Raw genomic sequence first — 21,492 nt, forward strand, 5'->3', positions numbered from 1 at the left:
TGGGGATTTATTATAAACATAAATGGAGTCTCATCAAATCTCTGTTTGAAGCAGACAGCATCCCAGGAATTGTTCCAATACTAAAATTGTTTAATACTTTATCTTTCTTTCCCAAGAGCCTATGAGTTACTTCCTCATATTCTTTTAACATATTAAAAAATGCAGGTTCTCAGGGTACCTGCCTAATATCACACAACTAACCCGAGAAAGAACGTATGTCTCAGCCCAAGAGTGGGAGCCAGAGCACGTAACTCTGCCTGATTCCTCTCAGGGACTCCATCCTCCCTCTGCTGTCCACACTTTGGGTTTAGGCCACCTCTGTGGGTTTTATCAAGGAAACATAAACTGATTGAGACATTGTTTCTAGTGTTTTTTAACCCTCAGAAATCATCCCTACGCAAAAGAAAATCAGTCACTTTTCCTCTATAAAACTTCAGTCACAGAAAAATAAATGCATCATTGTATGAAAATCCAAAAATATAGACTATATATTATTTTTTCCATAATCAGAAATTAAAAATCCATGGACAGTTATGTCAGAGTAAATAAGTGTTTTATAGAAGTTATAAGAATAACATTTGCTTTTCTCCATTAAAAACATAATAAAGAAAAAATGAGGAAATGCTGTGAAGAATAGAACGTTTCAGAAACAGAACAATTCAAGAGCAGTGATGGCCCTTTTGTTCCTACTAGTACCTCCTGTCTGTCTGGCCAAACTCACCATCAGATGCCTTGAACCTCCCCTAGATGGGCTAGTGGTGTGTGGCCAGGTTAAGAGCACCAAGAGGAGTAAGAAAGTGACGTGCCTGGTTTTACCGTGTCCACTAGGGGAGGGGTTGAAAGCTTTCTGTTGATACATCACCTCTGGGAGTTGAAGAAGAATGCAATTGAGAGCTAAAGAAGTCAGTAGGTGTTTCTACTGAACAATTCTGGTTTTCTTCTACTAGCTTTTAAAATTTTTACCTCTGTTGTTAAATGCAAACTCTTAACCAATATTAATAATAGTAATCTCAAATTTCATCATCAAAATCTTATCTATGAAATATAGGAGTTAGTTCATATACAGCCTTAGCCTTTTCCACTTTACAAAATACGTTCCATATATATGTGAGTATCTTCATTTAATCTTCAAGTAAATTTTATAAGATATTGTTATTTTTATTCTAACATTTCACAGGTATAGAATCTGAAACTCAGGTCAACTGATGTGTCAAAGATACCTCCACAAATCAGTACCTTGATCAAAACTAAAATTGAAGTCATCTTCACTTCATCTTTCTCCCTCTTCATTAGGACTGATTGCATTGTTTACCTCTCATTCACTTGCAATCTATATTGCTTTAGGGTTGCATTTGATTTTTATCTTTTTGTTTTAAATACTGACATTAAAGTTGTAGAAAAATCTGAAAACTGGTTGAATCGAAATTTTTAAACTTCTAATGTAATAAACCAGACAAAAATCATGCTTGAATACATCTTCCCTTCGACCTACAAATATTTATTGAGTGTATACCATGTATTAGGCTGTTGGAATAAAACAGGGAAGAAGACAGAAGAAACCGCACCACCATCTGGGATCTTGCAGCCAAATTCCTCTGAACTTTTCTCTACAGTCGTGCTCTGGAAACAGGTTGACCATTTTCCTACGTCATGGAGGTCTTTTCGTGACCACCTTTGTTTAGACAGTGTCCTGTTTTTAGGTGCACATCTGAGGGCTGGAGTCTCCTCTGACCCACAGTGCTCCAGCCTGCACATGGTTTGTCCTGACTCCTTTGCTGCTTCACTTTTTGTAAGGCTGTGAGAGTGCAGGTCCTTGTGGGTGGACACTGCAGGGTGAGAGGAAGAAGGAAACTGTACTTTTCTCCCTGTTTCTGACGAGGGTGCTGGTCAGCAGCTATAAGCACCAGGGGCCATGGGGGGGCCTCAGGCTTCGGCACCTGAGAGGCAGTTTCAGTCGTGTTGGCGAGATGCAGGCATCTGGGTTGCTGCACATCACCAGGGCAGGGTTCCCTCAGCGGCCCTGGAGTGCAGAGGCCCCATCAGCTCAGCAGTGAGGGGCGCATGGGGCTCCAGTGGTGAGGACTCTTGGTCCTTGGATGACAGCACTCCCCTGCCCACTTCTCCAGCCTTCCCTGTAGCCCTTTTCCACCTCTAACCAATCTTCTGCGTTACATCTCTGCAGTTTGCAATATGTAGTGTTTGTATATGACTGGACAGTATCTACTGGAGTTAATATCTATCAAAGTAATTATATCACAATTGCAATCTTCTAATAGTGAAGTGACATTGTATTAAAAATTTTAACATTATAAATTATGCAGAAATAAAACTAATTATACAAGAAACACTCGGAATGCAAGTTTCTCCCTAAGACAATCTACCATTTGATATACAGTGTTTCAAACTTCTTAATACACAGCATTAAATTACTTTTCCAAAAGCCTCCTCAAATTTTGCTGCAGAATTAAACTTCAGTTGCACCAGCTCTAAATTGTGTGTGCTTTTCATTCTTAGTCAATTTCATACGTGTATCATTATTTAACTTGTCTTTTTTCATTACTAATATGTTTATTAGTAATTAAATACTAATTATGAATTAGTAATACTAATTACTTTTTAAAATTTTATTATTATACTTTAAGTTTTAGGGTACATATGCACAATGTGCAGGTTTGTTACATATGTATAAATGTGCCATATTGGTGTGCTGCATCCATTAACTCGTCATTTAACATTAGGTATATCTCCTAATGCTATCCCTCCCCCCTCTCCCCTCTCCCCTCTCCCCCCACCCCACAACAGTCCCCAGTGTGTGATGTTCCCCTTCCTGTGTCCATGTGTTCTCATTGTTCAATTCCCACCTATGAGTGAGAACATGCAGTGTTTGGTTTTTGTCTTTGTGATAGTTTGCTGAGAAGGATGATTTCCAGTTTCATCCATGTCCCTACAAAGAACATGAACTCATTTTTTATGGCTGCGTAGTATTCCATGCCACATTTTCTTAATCCAGTCTATTGTTGTTGGACATTTAGGTTGGTTCCAAGTCTTTGCTATTGTGAATACTGCCGCTATAAACATATGTATGCATGTGTCTTTATAGCAGCATGATTTATAATCCTTTGGGTATATACCCAGTAATGGGATGGCTGGGTCAAATGGTATTTCTAGTTCTAGATCCCTGAGGAATCACCACACTGACTTCCACAATGGTTGAACTAGTTTACAGTCCCACCAACGGTGTCAAAGTGTTCCTATTTCTCCACACCTTCTCCAGCACCTGTTATTTCCTGACTATTTAATGATTGCCATTCTAACTGGTATAACATGGTATCTCATTGTGGTTTTGATTTGCATTTCTCTGACGGCCAGTAATAATGAGCATTTTTTCATGTGTTTTTTGGCTGCATAAATGTCTTCTTTTGAGAAGTGTCAGTTCATATCCTTCGCCCACTTTTTGATGGGATTTTTTCTTGTAAATTTGTTTGAGTTCATTGTAGATTCTGGATATTAGCCCTTCGTCAGATGAGTAGGTTGCAAAAATTTTCTCCCATTCTGTAGGTTGCCTGTTCACTCTGATGGCAGTTTCTTTTGCTGTGCAGAAGCTCTTTAATTAGATCCCATTTGTCAATTTTGGCTTTTGTTGACATTGCTTTTGGTGTTTTAGACATGAAGTCCTTGCCCGTGCCTATGTCCTGAATGGTATTGCCTAGGTTTTCTTCTAGGGTTTTTATGGTTTTAGGTCTAACATTTAAGTCTTTAATCCATCTTGAATTAATTTTTGTATAAGGTGTAAGAAAGGGATCCAGTTTCAGCTTTCTACATATGGCTAGCCAGTTTTCCCAGCACCATTTATTAAATAGGGAATCCTTTCCCCATTGCTTTTGTCAGGTTTGTCAAAGATCAGATAGTTGTAGATATGCAGCATCATTTCTGAGGACTCTGTTCTGTTCCATTGGTCTATATCTCTGTTTTGATACCAGTACCATGCTGTTTTGGTTACTGTAGCCTTGTAGTGTAGTTTGAAGTCAGGTAGCCTGATGCCTCCAGCTTTGTTCTTTTGGCTTAGGATTGACTTGGCAATGCAGGCTCTTTTTTGGTTCCATATGAACTTTAAAGTCGTTTTTTCCAATTCTGTGAAGAAAGACATTGGTAGCTTGATGGGGATGGCATTGAATCTATAAATTACCTTGGGCAGTATGACCATTTTCATGATATTGATTCTTCCTACCCATGAGCATGGAATGTTCTTCCATTTGTTTGTATCCTCTTATTTCACTGAGCAGTGGTTTGTAGTTCTCCTTGAAGAGGTCCTTCACATCCCTTGTAAGTTGGATTCCTAGGTATTTTATTCTCTTTGAAGCAATTGTGAATGGGAGTTCACTCATGATTTGGCTGTTATTGGTGTATAAGAATGCTTGTGATTTTTGCATATTGATTGATTTTTGCACATTGATCTCAGTATCCTGAGACTTTGCTGAAGTTGCTTATCAGCTGGAGGAGATTTTGGGCCGAGACAATGGGGTTTTCTAGATATACAATCCTGTCATCTGCAAACAGGGACAATTTGACTTCCTCTTTTCCTGATTGAATACCCTTTATTTCCTTCTCCTGCCTGATTGCCCTGGCCAGAACTTCCAACACTATGTTGAATAGGAGTGGTGAGAGAGGGCATCCCTGTCTTGTGCCCGTTTTCTAAGGGAATGCTTTCAGTTTTTGCCCATTCAGTATATTGGCTGTGGGCTTGTCATAGATAGCTTTTATTATTTTGAGATACATCCCCATCAATACCTAATTTATTGAGAGTTTCTAGCATGAAGGGTGGTTGAATTTTGTCAAAGGCCTTTTCTGCACCCATTGAGATAATCATGTGGTTTTTGTCTTTGGTTCTGTTTATATGCTGGATTACATTTATTGATTTGCATATGTTGAACCAGCCTTGCATCCCAGGGAAGAAGCTCACTTGATCATGGTGGATAAGCTTTTTGATGTGCTGCTGGATTCGGTTTGCCAGTATTTTATTTTATTAACAAAGTAAATCCTGCCATTTGGGACAACATGAACGAACCTGAACTATATTATGCTGAGTGAAAAATACACAGAAAGACAAATACCATATATTCTCACTTATCTAAAATAGTAGACTGGCTCATAGAAACAGTAGCATGTTGGTCCCCAGTGATTAGTTTAGGGAAATGAATAAAGATTGGTCAAATGGTATAAAATTCAGTCATGCAAAAATGAATACTTTTTAGAGGGCTAACGTAAAGCATTGGTGACTGTAGTTAGCAATATTGTCTTGTATACTTGACATCTGTTAAGATGATAAATCTTGTATACTTGACATTTGTTAAGATGATAAATCTTGTATACTTGACATTTGTTAAGAGGATATCTTAAGTGTTCTAACCACACCCGAAATAAATAACTATATGAGGTGATAGAAATGTTAACTAGCTTGATGGTGGTCACTATTTCATGATGTATGAAATGTATGTACATAATGTATGAAATAATGTCGGAAGACACCGACACGCCGGAGCCTCAGTGCATGCTGGTCGCTCTGAAGGCAACCCCGCCTCAAACTGCACAGAGCCTCTGCCCAGGCCCCAGAAGGACAATGTGCCCGACAACTGGCAATGGCTGTAGGAAGCCATGGTGAGGCGGAGGATGGACGGAACCACCCCGGGCCCAGAAGCTGTGACTGGCAGGAGGAGCCACATCTTTCATTCTTACAGCCTCAGTCTCTCTGCATCCTTATACTTCAGATGTCTGTAAATCATAATATTGTATAATCTGATAATCTCAGTATTTTACTTGGAACATTTAGTACATTACATATTTTATTGATACATATTTGTACATATTTATGGGGCACATGTGATATTTTGATACATGCATGCAATGTGTAATAATTACTGATATAATTGGGGTTCTATGTGGGCTATAACTTCTAACCATATTCTATTTGGCCCATCTGTTTCACGTCTCTTTTTCATTCTCTCGTTCCTTCTTTTACAAATATCAAATAATCTTTATCATTTACATTTTCATTTTATAAACTTGTTTTGGTGGTTACGATAAACATTACAGCATGTACTCTTGATTTACTGAAGTTTAACAAATTACTGCCTACTTCGTCAATATTGATATAACTATCTTCAACACGATTTTTCATACATTTAAGTTTTGCATAAATCTAAACTGTATATTACATTAAAATTATTGCTAAGCCAATATTATGACTCATTTACATATTACTCTTTGGGGTTGATGTTTGTCATTTTTGCTTCTATTTCTGGATTTCCTTTTGAGGTAATTTTTCTATGGCTGAAGCATTTTATCCACTTTTGTTTGCTGGAAAAATTTATTTTACTAACATTTTTTATAATTTTAGTTAGACTCAATCTACATCTAGTTCATCCCTATTACTGAGACATGGTCCTACTGGGCTCTTGATTGAGAGGCTGGTAGATGTCCCTATCCTCTGTCTTGAAAGCATTTCTCCCAATATCAATGTGGCTCATTAACTTGTAAATGCCACATCTTTGCTCAACTATAACCAGTGAGATTAGCCTAAATCCCTATATAAAACGTGACCCCTACACTCCAAGACCCCTCTCCTGCTCAAGATTTTCCAACACTTTTCTTCTGACAATACTGCATGTCTTCTTCTCAATTACCAAATTTATTTTCTGTATACACCCTTTAAGTGCCAAAAAGATGAATATTTTTGTTTTGTTCATTGATATATCCTCAGTTTGTAGAACAGGGCCTGGCAAACTACAGGGGCTTAGTATTTATTTGTTGAATGAATGACTTGGGGCCTAAAGGAAGATTATATAGTCATGGAAAGTTATCTTTGTATCCTTGTACTTACCAGACGAAAAAGAGCATTCCGAAAAGAGGAAAAGCCATGTGAAAACATTGGATATGGAAAAAACTATAGTGGGATAGGAGTATGACCCTCCCAGATGGAGAGGCAATGCAGAGTGGAAAAGGCCAGACTCCACAAGAGGTAGCACATGCAGTGGTCAGGAGCAGGAACGCCAGCCAGCCTGCCTGGGCCTAAATCCCTGTTGAGCACTTTATGAGCTGCATACCCCTTGTTCAGGTTACTCAAACCCATGGGTCTCAGTTAAATCAACTGTAGAATAAGGCTAATAACAGGCTGTGAAAATAAAACTGTTCCATACATGTCACACACTAAAAATGGTGCCAGATCATAATAATCACACAAGATGTTATAATTGTTATGTTACATGTTAAATAAATACAAATACAACCATGCACATACATAAAACTGATGTGAAATTATATTCTAAGTATATGTCACCATTGTCTTGAACAGGGAGAAGTGTGAGAAACGTCCGTATTTCTCTGGTTAAGTCTATGAATAAACCAATTCTACTCCAAACAAATGTGTTCTGGATAGCCCATGTCTCTGGTCTAATTTTGGGAGGTTTGACTTCCTATATGCTCACAGAAAATAAGAACTCGATTGAGAACACATTCTAGAAATTCCGATGGATGAAAAATCTCAACTTTACATTTAGTATCTCTGAGGTCTTGAGCGTGTTTAGCCACAAATGCCTATGGATGAATGAACCCCCTGTCCCTGAGGATATCCTGCTTGGGGCAAGTCAGGGGAAGCCTCAAAGGCTGTTTTGTCACTTGTGAAATGTGGATGACCTTAGCCTCAACCGCAGAGGGTGAGGGTCGAATGAGGTGATGAATGGAAAGCATTAGGCACAGAGTGGATGCTGAGGAGCACTCTCAGCGTCGAATGAGGTGATGAATGAGAAGTATTTAGCACAGAGTGGTTGCTGAGGAACAATCTGAATATGGTGTTGTTTCATACTCATTACTGAGCCTATCAAAATATAAATTTTCTATGTGGTAGAAGGTGCTCAAGGGTCATAAACACAGATTTATTTTCATATTTCTCAACTGTAAAAAAGGACTGTTGGCTCAGAGGACTGGACTAGAGATCAATGCGATGAGGCAAGGTGGGGATAAGTGAACATCATCTCAATTGTGATTATAGGAGAGAAGAACAGTGGGCGGAAACCCCCTAATGGCAACTCAGGGAGTCAGACACCACCACAAAATGCTGATTGTTTGGTGGAAGGACACCTAAAGTGAGGAGAGAGACTCTGATAGGACCAACTTAAGTTCTTTCGCACGTTAATATGGAGCTTTCTGCATTCTTAGCATTTTTTTCAAAGCCCCTGTGACATCCTTATTCCTGAAACTGTAAATGATAGGATTCAAGACAGGTGTAAGGATAGTGTAGAAAAAGGACATCATCATATCTTTCTCAGGAGTGTGGTAGGAGCTGGGGAGCATGTAGCTGTAAATAGCAGCTCCATAGAAGAGGCTGACCACTGTAATGTGGGAGGAGCAGGTGGTGAAGGCCTTTTTCCGACCCTCAGCTGAGTTCATCTTATGGATGGTGAGGATGATAAAGTAGTAAGACGCTGAAATGACTGTCACAGGGATCAGGAGCATGATGACACAGCACAAGTACATGAAAATCTCGTAAAGTGAGGTGTCTGAGCAAGAGAGCTTCAAAACAGCAGGGACCTCACAGAAGAAGTGCTGAATCTTATGGGATCTGCAGAAGGGGAAGCTCATGGTGATGGGAGTGAGCATGAAGGCATCCACTGAGCCTACAAACCAGCAACCTGATGCCAGGAGGAGACATACCCTATGGCTCATGAGTACAGAGTAACGGAGAGGATGGCAGATGGCCACATAGCGGTCATAGGCCATGGTGGCTAGAAGGCAGTACTCTGCACCTCCCAGCTGCAGGTAGAAGTACATCTGGGTCCCACACCCAAGGACCGAGATGGTCTTGTCTTTGGCCAGCTGGTTCACCAGCATTTTGGGGACAGTGACAGAAATATATGTCAAGTCTATGAGTGAGAGCTGGTTTATAAAGAAGTACATGGGAGTATGCAGAGAGGAGTCAATGTGGATCAGAAATATCAGTGTAATATTCCAAGACACAGCCATCAAAAATATACTGAAGAGAAGCAAGCAGAGGAGGCCAGGGTGTGGGATCTGGCTGAAGATTCCCAAGAGGAAAAAGTCACCACCCAGGGTCTGGTTGGCCAGCCACATGCTATATGATCGGTTGAAGTGGCTTTACCTGGAGGACAAAAGTAAACTTTATGTTATTTATAATCATGTGTGCACCACATAATAGTATGTTTGCTTCACTTTAACTTGTAAAAATCAGTGTAAAAATCAGAGTTCATTTCCAACATCAACTGTGAATTTGCACTAAAAAGAGACAGCACATTAGATTGTGAATCTGATTCCCCATCTAGAATGGGAATGAAATATTTATATTCTCAATGAAGAGGTCCATACAACTGAAATTAAAATATTTCCTATGGATTATATAGTCACTAATATTGTTATTTTTACTTATAGATGTTCACATTTGTTGTGTGTTAGTATCTTATAGTTGCATGTTCCTGTATTGCCCAAATCCCATTCCCATGGGATTTTACAGAGCTAATAATCAATATAGGTATTTCTATATATTTGACCCTCAAGAGTCATTTCTGCAAAAAAGGATTAGTAATACTTGTGTTTAATATTAAATCTCTTGTTACAAATCTATGAACATACAATTTTTCAATACTTAAAAGCAATATATTAAGCAACCAGTAATTGTAAACATTTTAAACTTAAAATTCCAAACCTTTATATAACAGTTACAAATTTAGTCAAATTTCTTTAAATGTATTAAAGATACTAGTACAACTTGTAAATTTCTCTAAAATGATTTAAATACTTTTACACATGTGATTTATAAAATGTATTTTATACTTCCACTTAACCTATTACAAAGACATTAATCTTGTGAGTTATTTATTCATATTTTCATGATTTCCATCAAAATGTTATAATCCGTTGTGTTTCTGCCAATCTTTCAAGATATCAAAAAATTATGGCTATCTCAGATCAATGATGCTTTGGGAATCAGCATTATGATCCAATCAGTTTATTCTGAGGTGATTGGTCTGAACCTCACTTGGAATTTCTTGGTCTGAACGTTCTTTAACAAAATTAAAATGTAATTGGGTTTTACAAGCCCACATCTTTTTCTTCCAATCTTCCCATTTTGCCTGTAAAATCTTGATGAGAGAAAGTTTGCCTCAATTTATACTTATCTTATCGTGACATCCAACATATTTATTGTATGTGGGCAGGTCATCCTAAAGGTTTCTTCTCCCAGTCGTTCAAGCATAGGGGTCTCTGAAGTTGCTTTTTTTTTTTTTTTTTTAAGACTGCTCAAGTGCACTAGAGTGAGAGAGGAGGAAAATGTAGAACAAGAAATTCTACCTGTAACTGCTGTGATCAATCAATTGAGATAACTCACTATCTTCAGATCATCCAAGTTCCAATTTCTTCTCAGAGCATCTAGTCAATAAATCACCTTGTAATAGACTATGGAACTCTTCTACCTGGTTATTTTGGGGATCAGTGGTGCTGGTCAGCCCTTTCCCGTTGATAGCACTATCTTTCTCTTGTTCAGAATTCTGTGATTTACATCTGGATTCTCATTATTATTATTCTCTTAAAGAAAATGCATATCTATCCTTAACAAAATGAATAGTTTTAGATAGCACTAATTGTTCAGTATCTTAACATGTCAAATATTTAAATCAAACACATTCATCCTTTTTTATGTTGCAACTTCTCTTATGTAATTTTTTACATTGCAAGGTACATGTTATATTATTCTTTATCATTAACTTAAAACTTATAAATAAGAATTATTGCAATTGGTCATATTATTTCCTTTTTTATTTCAATAATCTTGCCCTGGCCAAGACTAATCTCGTTGGTTTTTGGTTTTGTTTTAGAGATACTTAGCACAAAGGACACAGAAAGCATAAGAATAATGTCAGTTTTTAACAAATTGCTTTATGTTAAGAGACTTAAAATCAAAGGGGACTGAATGTATTTTCAGTAAATAAACCTTATCATTGGCCATAACAAATGGTAGATTTTAGTCAATAAATTACTTGACTAAAACTTTTTTTGCAGGAGCAAAAAGTAATTTTCTAAGTATAAAGACAAAATAAAGAATTCCCAATAAACTTCAAAAATTCAGTGGAATCATTTAGTAGATTCCAAAAAAGACAAGCAACATTATCTAGAAAAAATTGAAAAAAAAATTATGGTCCAAGAATGAAGCATAAATCCAGCAGTGAAACAGCATAGAGGCCCTGCCTCTCAGATATCCAAGAACTTAGAAAGCAGAGAATCAGGTAAACCATTTCAGAAATTCACTATCAGCCCAGTTCCAGCCAATGTCAATGTCTGTCCCGTCAAATAAGAAAAAACTGCAAAATGTGAGAGTCATAGTACACCCGGACTGAAGGCGAAACCTGAGACAAATAAAACACACATGTGCCAAATTGAATGATCATCCATCTGTATCACATAATGTCTCAAAGAAAAGTCAGGAAGTAGATGGAAAAGGGGTAAGGAAAAGTAGACTCAATGGAATTTCCAAAATTTATAGGAGATAAGCATTTTCACTTGTTGCCCGGCTTCTCCGTGAAATAAGTAACGTATATTTGATGTCCACTCCCAAAAATGGAGTCCATTTAGGGACAGTGTCCAGGATAAGACTGGTGCCTGTCAGAGCTAATTAACTCTAGGTCTACGTAAGGCGGCCCTTTCCCAAATTGAACGGGTGGTTTACAATGAGTATAATTATGCAAATCAGTAGTGAGACTGACATGAGCTAGTCAGGGTGAGCATATCTCAGGTTTATTCAGGAGAACAAAAGTGAGAGTGGATATTGCATTTCTTGGCCACGTAGTTCAATCTACTGTTCTTCCACAGACACTGAAACAAGGGGACTCAGTCCATAAGGCTGCAGAGCAAAACTGTCCTTAACCAAATCAATCTGTCCACTTCTAGGAAACAAATGACACCAGCACGGATAGCCATGCAAGGCAAAAGAACAGCAATTAGGTTCATTCAAAAGCAATAAAATATTTTAAAGATGAACTGCTATTTGCAAAACTAAACCTTCATGACAAAGCAAGCAAACCGCTTGTGACAGGCTTCACAGTAGTAACATGTGCACTGCAGGAAGGACAGCAACCCTCCTTGAGTGGGCATTTATAGTCCAAAGTGATGTGTCATGCTTCACCCAGGAAGTAGAATTATGTTGCTCACCATGAGGCTTAACCCTCTATCAACTGTCTCTCACTCATCCACATCTTCCTCTTTTAGGGTCTGGGAGATCAGTTTTTTAAAAATAAGGGGAAAAAAGGAAGAAAGGAAGGAGGAAGGAAGAGAGGAAAAGAAAACTAATATTCAACATTGCTCCAATTTTCAGAGAAAAAATATTTATAATTTAAGTCAGATTTGCCTGGAATAATCTATCACCAGGAGGAAAAGCCTCAAGATCTGAAATCAGTTATTTTTGGATTTAGCTCTTTTCTTTTCTGAGCTATGTTGCAAGTCACCTAGAACTTTTGAGTATCTTTTTTTTTTCCATTTATACCTGTGGGGATACACACTACTTATTTCTACAGCCTAATTAATAGGATTGCAGAGAGTTTCAGATATAATATGCACAGTAAGTATTTTCAAAATTATAGCTTTGTGTGTAATATTAGGTTAAATATGCTTATAACAAATACGAGTTATTTTATGTGATCTATAACAATATATAACACAATATTAGTATAATATTTTACCAATTATATTTGCTGTTACATTAACTATGTTATGTTGGTGATTAATATCAATTGATATTAATTCCATAATGCATATATTTATGGATTAAAAGTTAAAATAACCATTTAATAAATTATTCCTTTCTTACTTGAGTAAAGGAAGAAATGATACCCTGAGGAATTTTATTTCCAATAAGATACTTCAAGTATAGTTGTCTCGATGAATGACAGCCTTGTCATTTTCATTGTGATCAATCTGCTCTGTGATCAGTGAAACAGCAGCCTGCTTTTCTGAGAAAGGGTTTCAGATGATGAAACGGTTATGAACTCGATGACTGTCCCTGAAGAGCAGCTGATGCTGCCGAGTCTAACACGTGCGGTCCTGGGGCGACAAACTCGAAGAATGATGCTGTCCGCAGGGACCCCTCACAGGGCTGCGGTGGCCTCCATGGGAGCAGTCCTGGGGGACTCTCTTTGGCCTTTGTTGAATTGCAGGGCCTGATTCTATAGACTTTTCTAACTGCCCAACTCCTCTAACCCTCCAAAGGAAAATAAGCGTCTGCTAATGGCAAACAGACTTCAGCAGACTGTTTCCTTGAAGACCACTCCGCTCACAGGTCAAATCATTGCATCATCTCACCATGAGGGAGAGTGAAACAAACCCGAATTAGACAATTGATGACACATTTAATAGAGTATATTCTTCCGTATGTTTTCTTAGTAATAACTGTAGAAAGTTTAAAAACTAAGTATTATTATAAAAAGGAGCAATAACAATACATACTCTAGAAAGCCAAAGATAACTAGTTTGAATTTTCCTTGCTTTTATAGGCGTTTTCGTAATATGATTTTCTTTATAGAATTTTGTATCCATTTGTCTTTGAAAATATGACATTTTAAACCAAAGTGTGTTTGTATTTGAGTGTCCATTAAATGTAACTATTAGATATTTGTGTTATTTCTAATTTTCCTTATTTATCCCAAACCATTGTACATAAGAAACTTTTTAAATTATGAAAATGGACATTCGTGATTGAAATCGCTTTGTTAAATGTATAAACCCTTTTAACTGAAATTTTCATCAGAAGATAGGGTTATTGCTAAAAATTTGAAAAGCATAGAATTATGTAAATAATACAAAATAACATTTTTTCCTTTTAACCCTAGAGGCACCAATTTAGGAATAATGTAACAGTTCCCTCCAGGATGAGTTTGGAGACAACTGATATATCCAAAAATTTGGTTTTTGCATTTCAAACAGAAGGTTATAGAATTGTCTTTACACTGTAATGTATGACTTTGAAATAATTAATGTAGAACATTGGCTGAGTAAACAAATTATATGACCTCTCCGTGTCTTAAGTCTTCAGAGTGTTTTTCACATTTTGTAACATGAGTGATATTTCAAATAAACAGTTCTCTGTTCAATGTGTTTATTTTGGTGGAGTTACAAATTTGAAACTGCAGGTGTAATGGTCAGAGGATCTACACTCTTAGAACATTCCACTAAATGACTTTCCAAAATGCAACCACTGATTAAAAGTTTTATAGTCATGGCTGGGCACGGCAGCTCACGCCTGTAATCCCAGCACTTTGGGAGGCTGAGGCAGGCTGATCACGAGGTCAGGAGATCGAGACCATCCTGGCTAACACGGTGAAACCCGTCTCTACTAAAAAATACAAAAAAATTAAAAGTTAGCCGGTCATGGTGGCAGGCGCCTGTAATCCCAACTACTTGGGAGGCTGAGGCAGGAGAATGGTGTGAACTTGGGAGGCAAGGCTTGCAGTGAGCAGAGATCGTGCCACTGCACTCCAGCCTGGGCGACAGAGAGAGACTCCGTCTCAAAACAAAAAAAAAAGTGCTAATTTAGAAGAGTACAAAGAATGGCTGGAAATAATGTGTTAATGTCCACCACTGGGAGCACTAACTTGGCTGACTCTTCCATTTTTGATTCTAAAATTTACTGAAACCTCCAAGGAAAACTCATACTTCATATTTTGAAGAATAAATGCCTCAGATGGAAGAGAGTGATACTGATTCAAGAACCTGGAAAACAATAACTTATAAGAGGCAGGAAGACTATTAATATAATGGAAGTCTTTGTTATGAAGATAAAACAAAGTTGTCTTAGAAAGTCACATGAAACAATAAAAAGTGTTAATTTTGTGAAGGAGTCAGTGGATGAATTTGAAGGTTTGGATTCTCCAGAATTTGAAAATTTATTCATAGTCATGAACTTTTGGGTTTCGCTTTTAATGACCTGTGCAAGGCTGAGTGTGGAGTTAGTGGAGCACCAGTCATATTCAATTGTTCACATAGAGGAGTGAATGTTCTAAAAGCAGTGGCATCCCAGTAGCAATGAATGAGCACATGCAGTGCCCAGACCTTGGTTTCTAAATGCTAATGGTAGTTTGTATTTCTGTGGGATCAGTGGTGATATCCCTTTATCATTTTTCATTGTGTCTATTTGACTCTTCTCTCTTATTAGTCTAGCTAGTGGTCCATCTATTTTGTTCATCTTTAAAAAAAAAAACCCAGCTCCTGGATTGATTTTTTGAAGGGATTTTCGTGTTTCTATTTCATTCAGTCTTGCTCTCATCTTAGTCATTTCTTGTCTTCTGCCAGCTTTTGAATTTGTTTGCTCTTGCTCCTCTAGTTCTATTAATTGTGATGTTAGGGTGTCAGTTTTAGATCTTTCCAGCTTTCTGTTGTGGGCCTTTAGTGCTGTAAATTTCCCTCTTAACCATGCTTGAGCTGTGTGTCCTGGAGATTCTGGTATGTTTTGTACTCATTGGTTTCAAATAAATTATTTCTGCCTTAATTTCGTTACTCAGTCATTCAGGAGCAGGCTGTTCAGTTTCCATGTAGCTGTGCGGTTTTGAGTGAGTTTCTTAAATCCTGAGTTCTAATTTGATTGTACTGCGATTTGAGAGACTGTTATGGTTTCAATTCTTTTGGAATCGCTGAGGAGTGTTTTACATCCAGTTATGTGGTTGAATATGTAAATAATTGGCAAAAGAATTCCTCAAAATTGTGGAATTCTCAGACTCAGATAAAAAATTGGCAAACCAAATTAATGATCTTAGACAAACTGTCAATCGGATGGGAGATAGGCTCATGAGCTTGGAATATCCTTTTCAGTTACAGTGTGACTGGAATACGTCAGATTTTTCTACTACACCTCGAGCCTATAATGAAGCTGAACATCACTGGGACATGGCTAGATGCCATCTACGAGGAAAAGAATCTTATACTTTAGATATTTCAAAATTAAAAGAACAAATTTTTGAGGCATCTAAAGCCCATTTAAATCTGGTGCCAAAAACAGACAATGGTTAAAGCTGCTGATGGCCTCACAAATCTTAACCCCGTAACTTGGGTTAAAACCATTGAAAGTTCCACTATTGTAAATTTCATATTAATCCTTGTATGTCTCTTCTGTTGTTAGTCTACAGGTATAGCCAGCAGCTCCGGAGAGACAGCGACCAGCAAGAACGGGCCATGATGACGATGGTGGTTTTGTCAAAAAAGAAAAGGGGGAGATGTAGGGAAAAGAAAGAAATCAGACTGTTAACTCTGTCTATGTAGAAAGGGAAGACATAAACTCCATTTTGACCTGTACCCTGAACAATTGCTTTGCCCTGAGATACTGTTCATCTGTAACTTTGCCCCAATCTCTTTGCTCCAACCTTGACCTCACAAAAACGTGTTGTATAGAACCAAGGTTTAAGGGATCTAGGGCTGTGCAGGATGTGCCTTGCTAACAAAATGTTTACAAGCAGTATGCTTGGTAAAAGTCATCGCCATTCTCTAGCCTCAATAAACCAGGGGCACAATGCACCGTGAAAAGCCGCAGGGACCTCTGCCCTGGAAAGCAGGGTATTGTCCAAGGTTTCTCCCCATGTGATAGTCTGAAACATGGCCTCGTGGGATAAGAAAGACCTGACCGTCCCCCAGCCCGACACCCGTAAAGGTTCTGTGCTGAGCTGGATTAGTAAAAGAGGAAAGCCTCTTGCAGTTGAGATAGAGGAAGGCCACTGTCTCCTGCCTGCCCCTGGGAACTGAATGTCTCAGTATAAAACCCGATTGTACATTTGTTCAATTCTGAGATGGGAGAAAAACCACCCTATGGCAGGAGGCGAGACAGGTTGGCAGCAATGCTGCTCTGTTATTCTTTACTCCACAGAGATGTTTGGGTGGAGAGAAACATAGATGTGGTCTACGTGCACATCCAGGCATAGTACCTCCCCTTGAACTTAATTATGACATAGATTCTATTGCTCACATGTTTTCTTGCTGACCTTCTCCCTGTTATCACCCTGGTCTCCTACTGCATTCCTTTTGCTGAGATAATGAAAATAATAAAAACTGAGGGAACTCAGAGACTGGTGCTGGTGCAGGTCCTTGGTATACTGAGTGCCGGTCTCCTGGGCCCACTGTTGTTTCTCTGTACTTTGTCTCTGTGTCTTATTTCTTCTCAGTCTCTCATCCCACCCGACTAGAAATACTCAGAGGTGTGGAGGGGCAGGCCACCCCTTCATAATTAGACAGGAAAAATAAGATTAGATCTATTGTATAACATGATGTTTCAGTTTAAATCTATGTATTATATTTTCAAATTGCTAGGGTATAGATTTTAAATATTCCCACCACTCAAAATATATTATAGGATGTGAAGTAATTGATGTTGATTAGCTTGATTTTCTCTTTCCAAAATGTGTATATATGTATATACATATATATTAAAACATTGTGTTATACACCATATATACAATTTGTATTAATCAATATAAATTTAACAAAAGATATTTCCAGGCCTTTTTTGAAACATGTTACCACTCAGTGAAGGGACTATTGTGTTTAAAGCATAAATACAGAAGAATCAAGATGTTGGGAGAAAACACAGCAGCAATGAAGTTTTGGAAGCTGGAAAGCCAAAGGAAACCGTTTTTGACTTACAAAAATCTCAAAGCAGAACGCTGAGCTGGTGATTGGAGAAGTTCAGAAGCAAGTTGATTCCTACTGGAAGAACTCCTAATCAGGTCTGTCTAAATACTACAGGTAACGTTGAAATGGGAGGCTTGGCTGAAAGTTTGTATACAAACTGTTATACGCCCACTTCAGTTAGACAACCCTTCCTCCCCAACCTGACGCGACACTAACTTGGGAGGTGTTGTACCCAAGGGGCTCTGGGTTGGAAAACGACATTGCGTGGGTGTAAGTGGGAAGTCTGCACCCTGCACTGTGGGTTCTCGGAATGCTAGCAGCCCCCAGAAAGATTTGCAGAGGAAGCAGACCACACCAAAGAAAATACCTAGAAATACCGACATTCGAGGTTTCCAAAATAAGTCATTTTCGTCATAGTTTAGTGACTCCTACATGTTAAGGCTTGTCCTTATCCAGAGACTAACATTAGGAGAGAGACAGATTACAAAAACTTGAGGAAAGAGTCTGAAAAAGGCAGAAATCATACAAATCAGTGAAAATAAGAGGAAATACAGTATGCAGCAAGTGGATCTTTCTATAAAAGATAGATTAGTCAGTTATGAGAGATAAGAACATAAGAACATATTAAACCACAACAGGGTGTTTTAAAAAGAACATTGGAGAAATTTTAAGAGTTCTTGAACAGTGTAGACTGTAAAGTAGGACAAGACAGATGCAAAAGGTCGAAAAAGATCCAGTTTGGGAGTCAGGGGGCAAATCAAGTAATAGAAATTCCAGAGGAAAAGAAGGTTTAAATGGAAGGAAAACACATATTCCAGTCATGTTTCCGAACAAAAATTCTGGAATTGAAAGACATTTCAATTGTTAAAAAGAGCCCTCATGAAGACATTATGAATGTTTAACACGACAGCCAAAGGAGAGCCTGAAGCCTCCAGGGGGGTGACAACACATCAAAAATTGAGAGCGTGGACTCCCAGCAGAAATACTGAACGTTAGAAGACAGTGGAGGGACATCTTCATATTCACGAGGGAAGCTTTTTCCACCTACACGTGGACACCTGGCCAGATCTACTGTCAAGTGGGAGGATAAAAGTCATTTTCAAACATGCAAGACCTCCAAAAAATTTCCTCCCACGTATTTTGTTTATAAACCTGTTGAGAGACATGCTCCACAATGGGGAGGTTCTAAAGTAGAAGACATGGTACACAGACAATCAAGAATCCAGAGGGTCATGGTGAAGAGGCAGCATCTCAGGAGAAGACCCGTGCAGCCCAGTCCTGGGGCAAACAGTCTGGATGGAAGCAGCAGAGCAGGGGCTGCAGAAGGGAGGGCTGTGAAGACAGCACCGAGAATTCCTGAGGGAGTCAGTGTCAACAGGATATTTATCAGGACATTTTATTTATATATATATATACACACACATAGAGAGAGAGAGAATTTGTCAGTCATCTTTTCTTTCATATATACATATATATACACATATATATATACACACAAATACATGTATCTCCTAGCTACTGGGGAGGCTGAGGTGGGAAGGTTGCTAGAGACCAGGAGCTCAATATTTCTTGACCCAGCTGGTCAAGAATGATTACCAGCCCTCAAAACTCCTGTCCTGTCCCCACTCACTCACCAAAGTGATCGTAACTCTGACTTCTGACATGGTATTCTATCAGTGTCAATCTTCCATCTATGCTTTTTAGACCTATCTGCCCCTCAGAGCATGCTCAGAGGAGACTGCACCACGCAGCCTGCTTGTGCCCCTCAGAGTCCTCTGGTAGCCCAGCTTGCCCTCTGCACTTGCTCTTCTGAACGTCACTGATGGCAACTAGTTCTGGGACCGTGTTCACTCACCAAGTTAGGTTTTGTGAGGTGAAGTCAAATTTTGTTCATAACCACTCTATGCTCTTCATTAATGGCTGGGACTCTGGAAATAAGCTCATTCTGATGGAAAGGCTAATAAGGAATCTGTATTTTAATCTTCCCATTTTTGTGTCTTTCCTCTTTACTGGTATTTGAAATGCACATCTTTGTAACCAGGTCACAAGAATGATTTTGCTTGCATTGTTTGGTGGCCTCAAACATAGGGTTCAGAAGCATCTTTCAATGTCATTATCTTTTTATCTGACCTTGAACTGCTTGTTTTTTGTGCATGTTTATGTCCATGTGCACTGATAGGGGTTCTTCTCACTACAAAAATCAGGGTCCCCTTCCTAAAATTCCGGCTAAATACTTAAGGGTTTTAAACCAAAAATAAAATTCTAAGGCTCCCTCAACCATCTGAATAGGGCCCTCCTCTCAGCAAGGGCGTTCCAAAGTTAACCTGAAAAACTAGTTCAGGCCATGATGGGAAGAAGCGCTTGATGTGCCTCACGATACCCTCCCTCCCTTTTGGAATTACTGATAGAACAGATTAAGTCTGATTAAAAAACATTTATAATCTATTCTCTCTGAAGCCTGCTTGTTGGAGGCCTCATCTGCAAGACAGTCTTGGTCTCCACAAACCTTTACCATAACCAGACATTTCTCTCTGATAACTTTCAGCTAATTGCCCATCAGAAAATCTTTGAATCTGCCTCTGACTTAGAAACTCCTGCTTCCAATTGTTGTGTTTCCAAATCAAACCACTGTACCTCTTATACATATTGACTGATGTCTGTCTCCCTAAAATGTGTAACACCAAGTTGTGGCCCAGCCACCTCGGACCCATGTTCTCAGGATCTCCTGAGGGCGGTTCCATGGGCCATTGGTGATCATTTGGCTCGGAATAAATCTTAAAATACTTCACAGGATTTGACTCTTCATCGACAGGGTATACAATTTTACTTATAAAATTTTCAACGAATAGTAAGAATTAAACTGTAGTATTTAGGAATATTTATCCAGTAATGCAAGAAAAAAAATCCAGGGAATTACTATGAAATTCATTTGGCAAAATAACTGATCAATATTCTTTGCTGTCAAGGCCCAACTAAAGAAATGCTAGAAACTTAACTGAAATGAGTGAAAATTTCTGAATCAAGGTTTATTAAGCCAACATTAGAGTATGTCTAGAAAAATAAGGCACAGACACACCTGTGGCCATTTTTCCAAAGGTTTTTAGAACACTCAGTATGTAAATATTTTCTTAAGTGAGGGAAGGCATAGGAAGACGGGCAGGTTGGTGGTAAGGTCAATGGTTCCATTTCTGTGAGATTTCAGTTAGTGCCCAGTAAAATGTACATTTTACAAGATAAGGTGAATGTTTGAAGACAAAGAAGGAGCCAAGGAAGAGTCAATTATGCAGAAGTCCCTGGGTAGGTGGAGGAATCATTTGTCTCATCTGGTCTCTGTTCTGCTCCTGGAAAGAAGCTTGTCATCAACAACAGTGTGGAATTGAGCAGACAGAGGAGTTCAAGACCAGCCTGGTCAATATGGTGAAACCCTGTCTCTACTAAAAGTACAAAAAACTAGCCAGGCATGGTGGTGGGTTCCTGTAATCCCAGCTACTTGGGAGGCTGTGGCAGGAGAATCACTTGAACCCGGGAGGGGGAGGTTGCGGCGAGCTGAGATCATGCCATCGCACTCCAGCGTGGGCAGCAAGAGCAAAACTGTTTCAAAAGAATGTCAGCATTAAGAGAAATTGAGTGAGGGCTACATTGGAAACTCATTGTGCTAATTTTGCGACATTTTTGCATGTCTACAGGTAGTTCAAATGAAAGTTAGAGACATTTAGAATAATGCCTGTCTTTGCCCTGGGGCATGTGCGGTGATCAAACCACAAGAGCGCTCTGGAGTTCTGGTTATGTTGTTTCCTGACAGGGTGTGGGGTTGTTTCCTGACAGGGT

At 38.7% G+C, this 21,492-nt stretch overlaps 1 protein-coding gene across 1 annotated transcript; it reads right to left on the reverse strand.

The window, feature by feature from the left end:
• Positions 1–8,184: 8,184 nt before the first annotated feature.
• Positions 8,185–9,123, reverse strand: LOC129458716 (olfactory receptor 2T10). Its single transcript, XM_055234873.1, has one exon. It carries the CDS (start codon positions 9,121–9,123, stop codon positions 8,185–8,187), a length of 939 nt encoding a protein of 312 aa, XP_055090848.1.
• Between the last annotated feature and the right edge of the window lie 12,369 nt (positions 9,124–21,492).

This window comes from Symphalangus syndactylus, chromosome 19 (genome assembly GCF_028878055.3).
Source record: "Symphalangus syndactylus isolate Jambi chromosome 19, NHGRI_mSymSyn1-v2.1_pri, whole genome shotgun sequence".
NCBI lineage: Eukaryota > Metazoa > Chordata > Mammalia > Primates > Hylobatidae > Symphalangus > Symphalangus syndactylus.

Coding starts and splice junctions, on each gene's coding strand:
- LOC129458716 (XM_055234873.1), bottom strand. CDS start 9,123: ATGTGGCTGGCCAACCAGACCCTGGGTGGTGACTTTTTCCTCTTGGGA.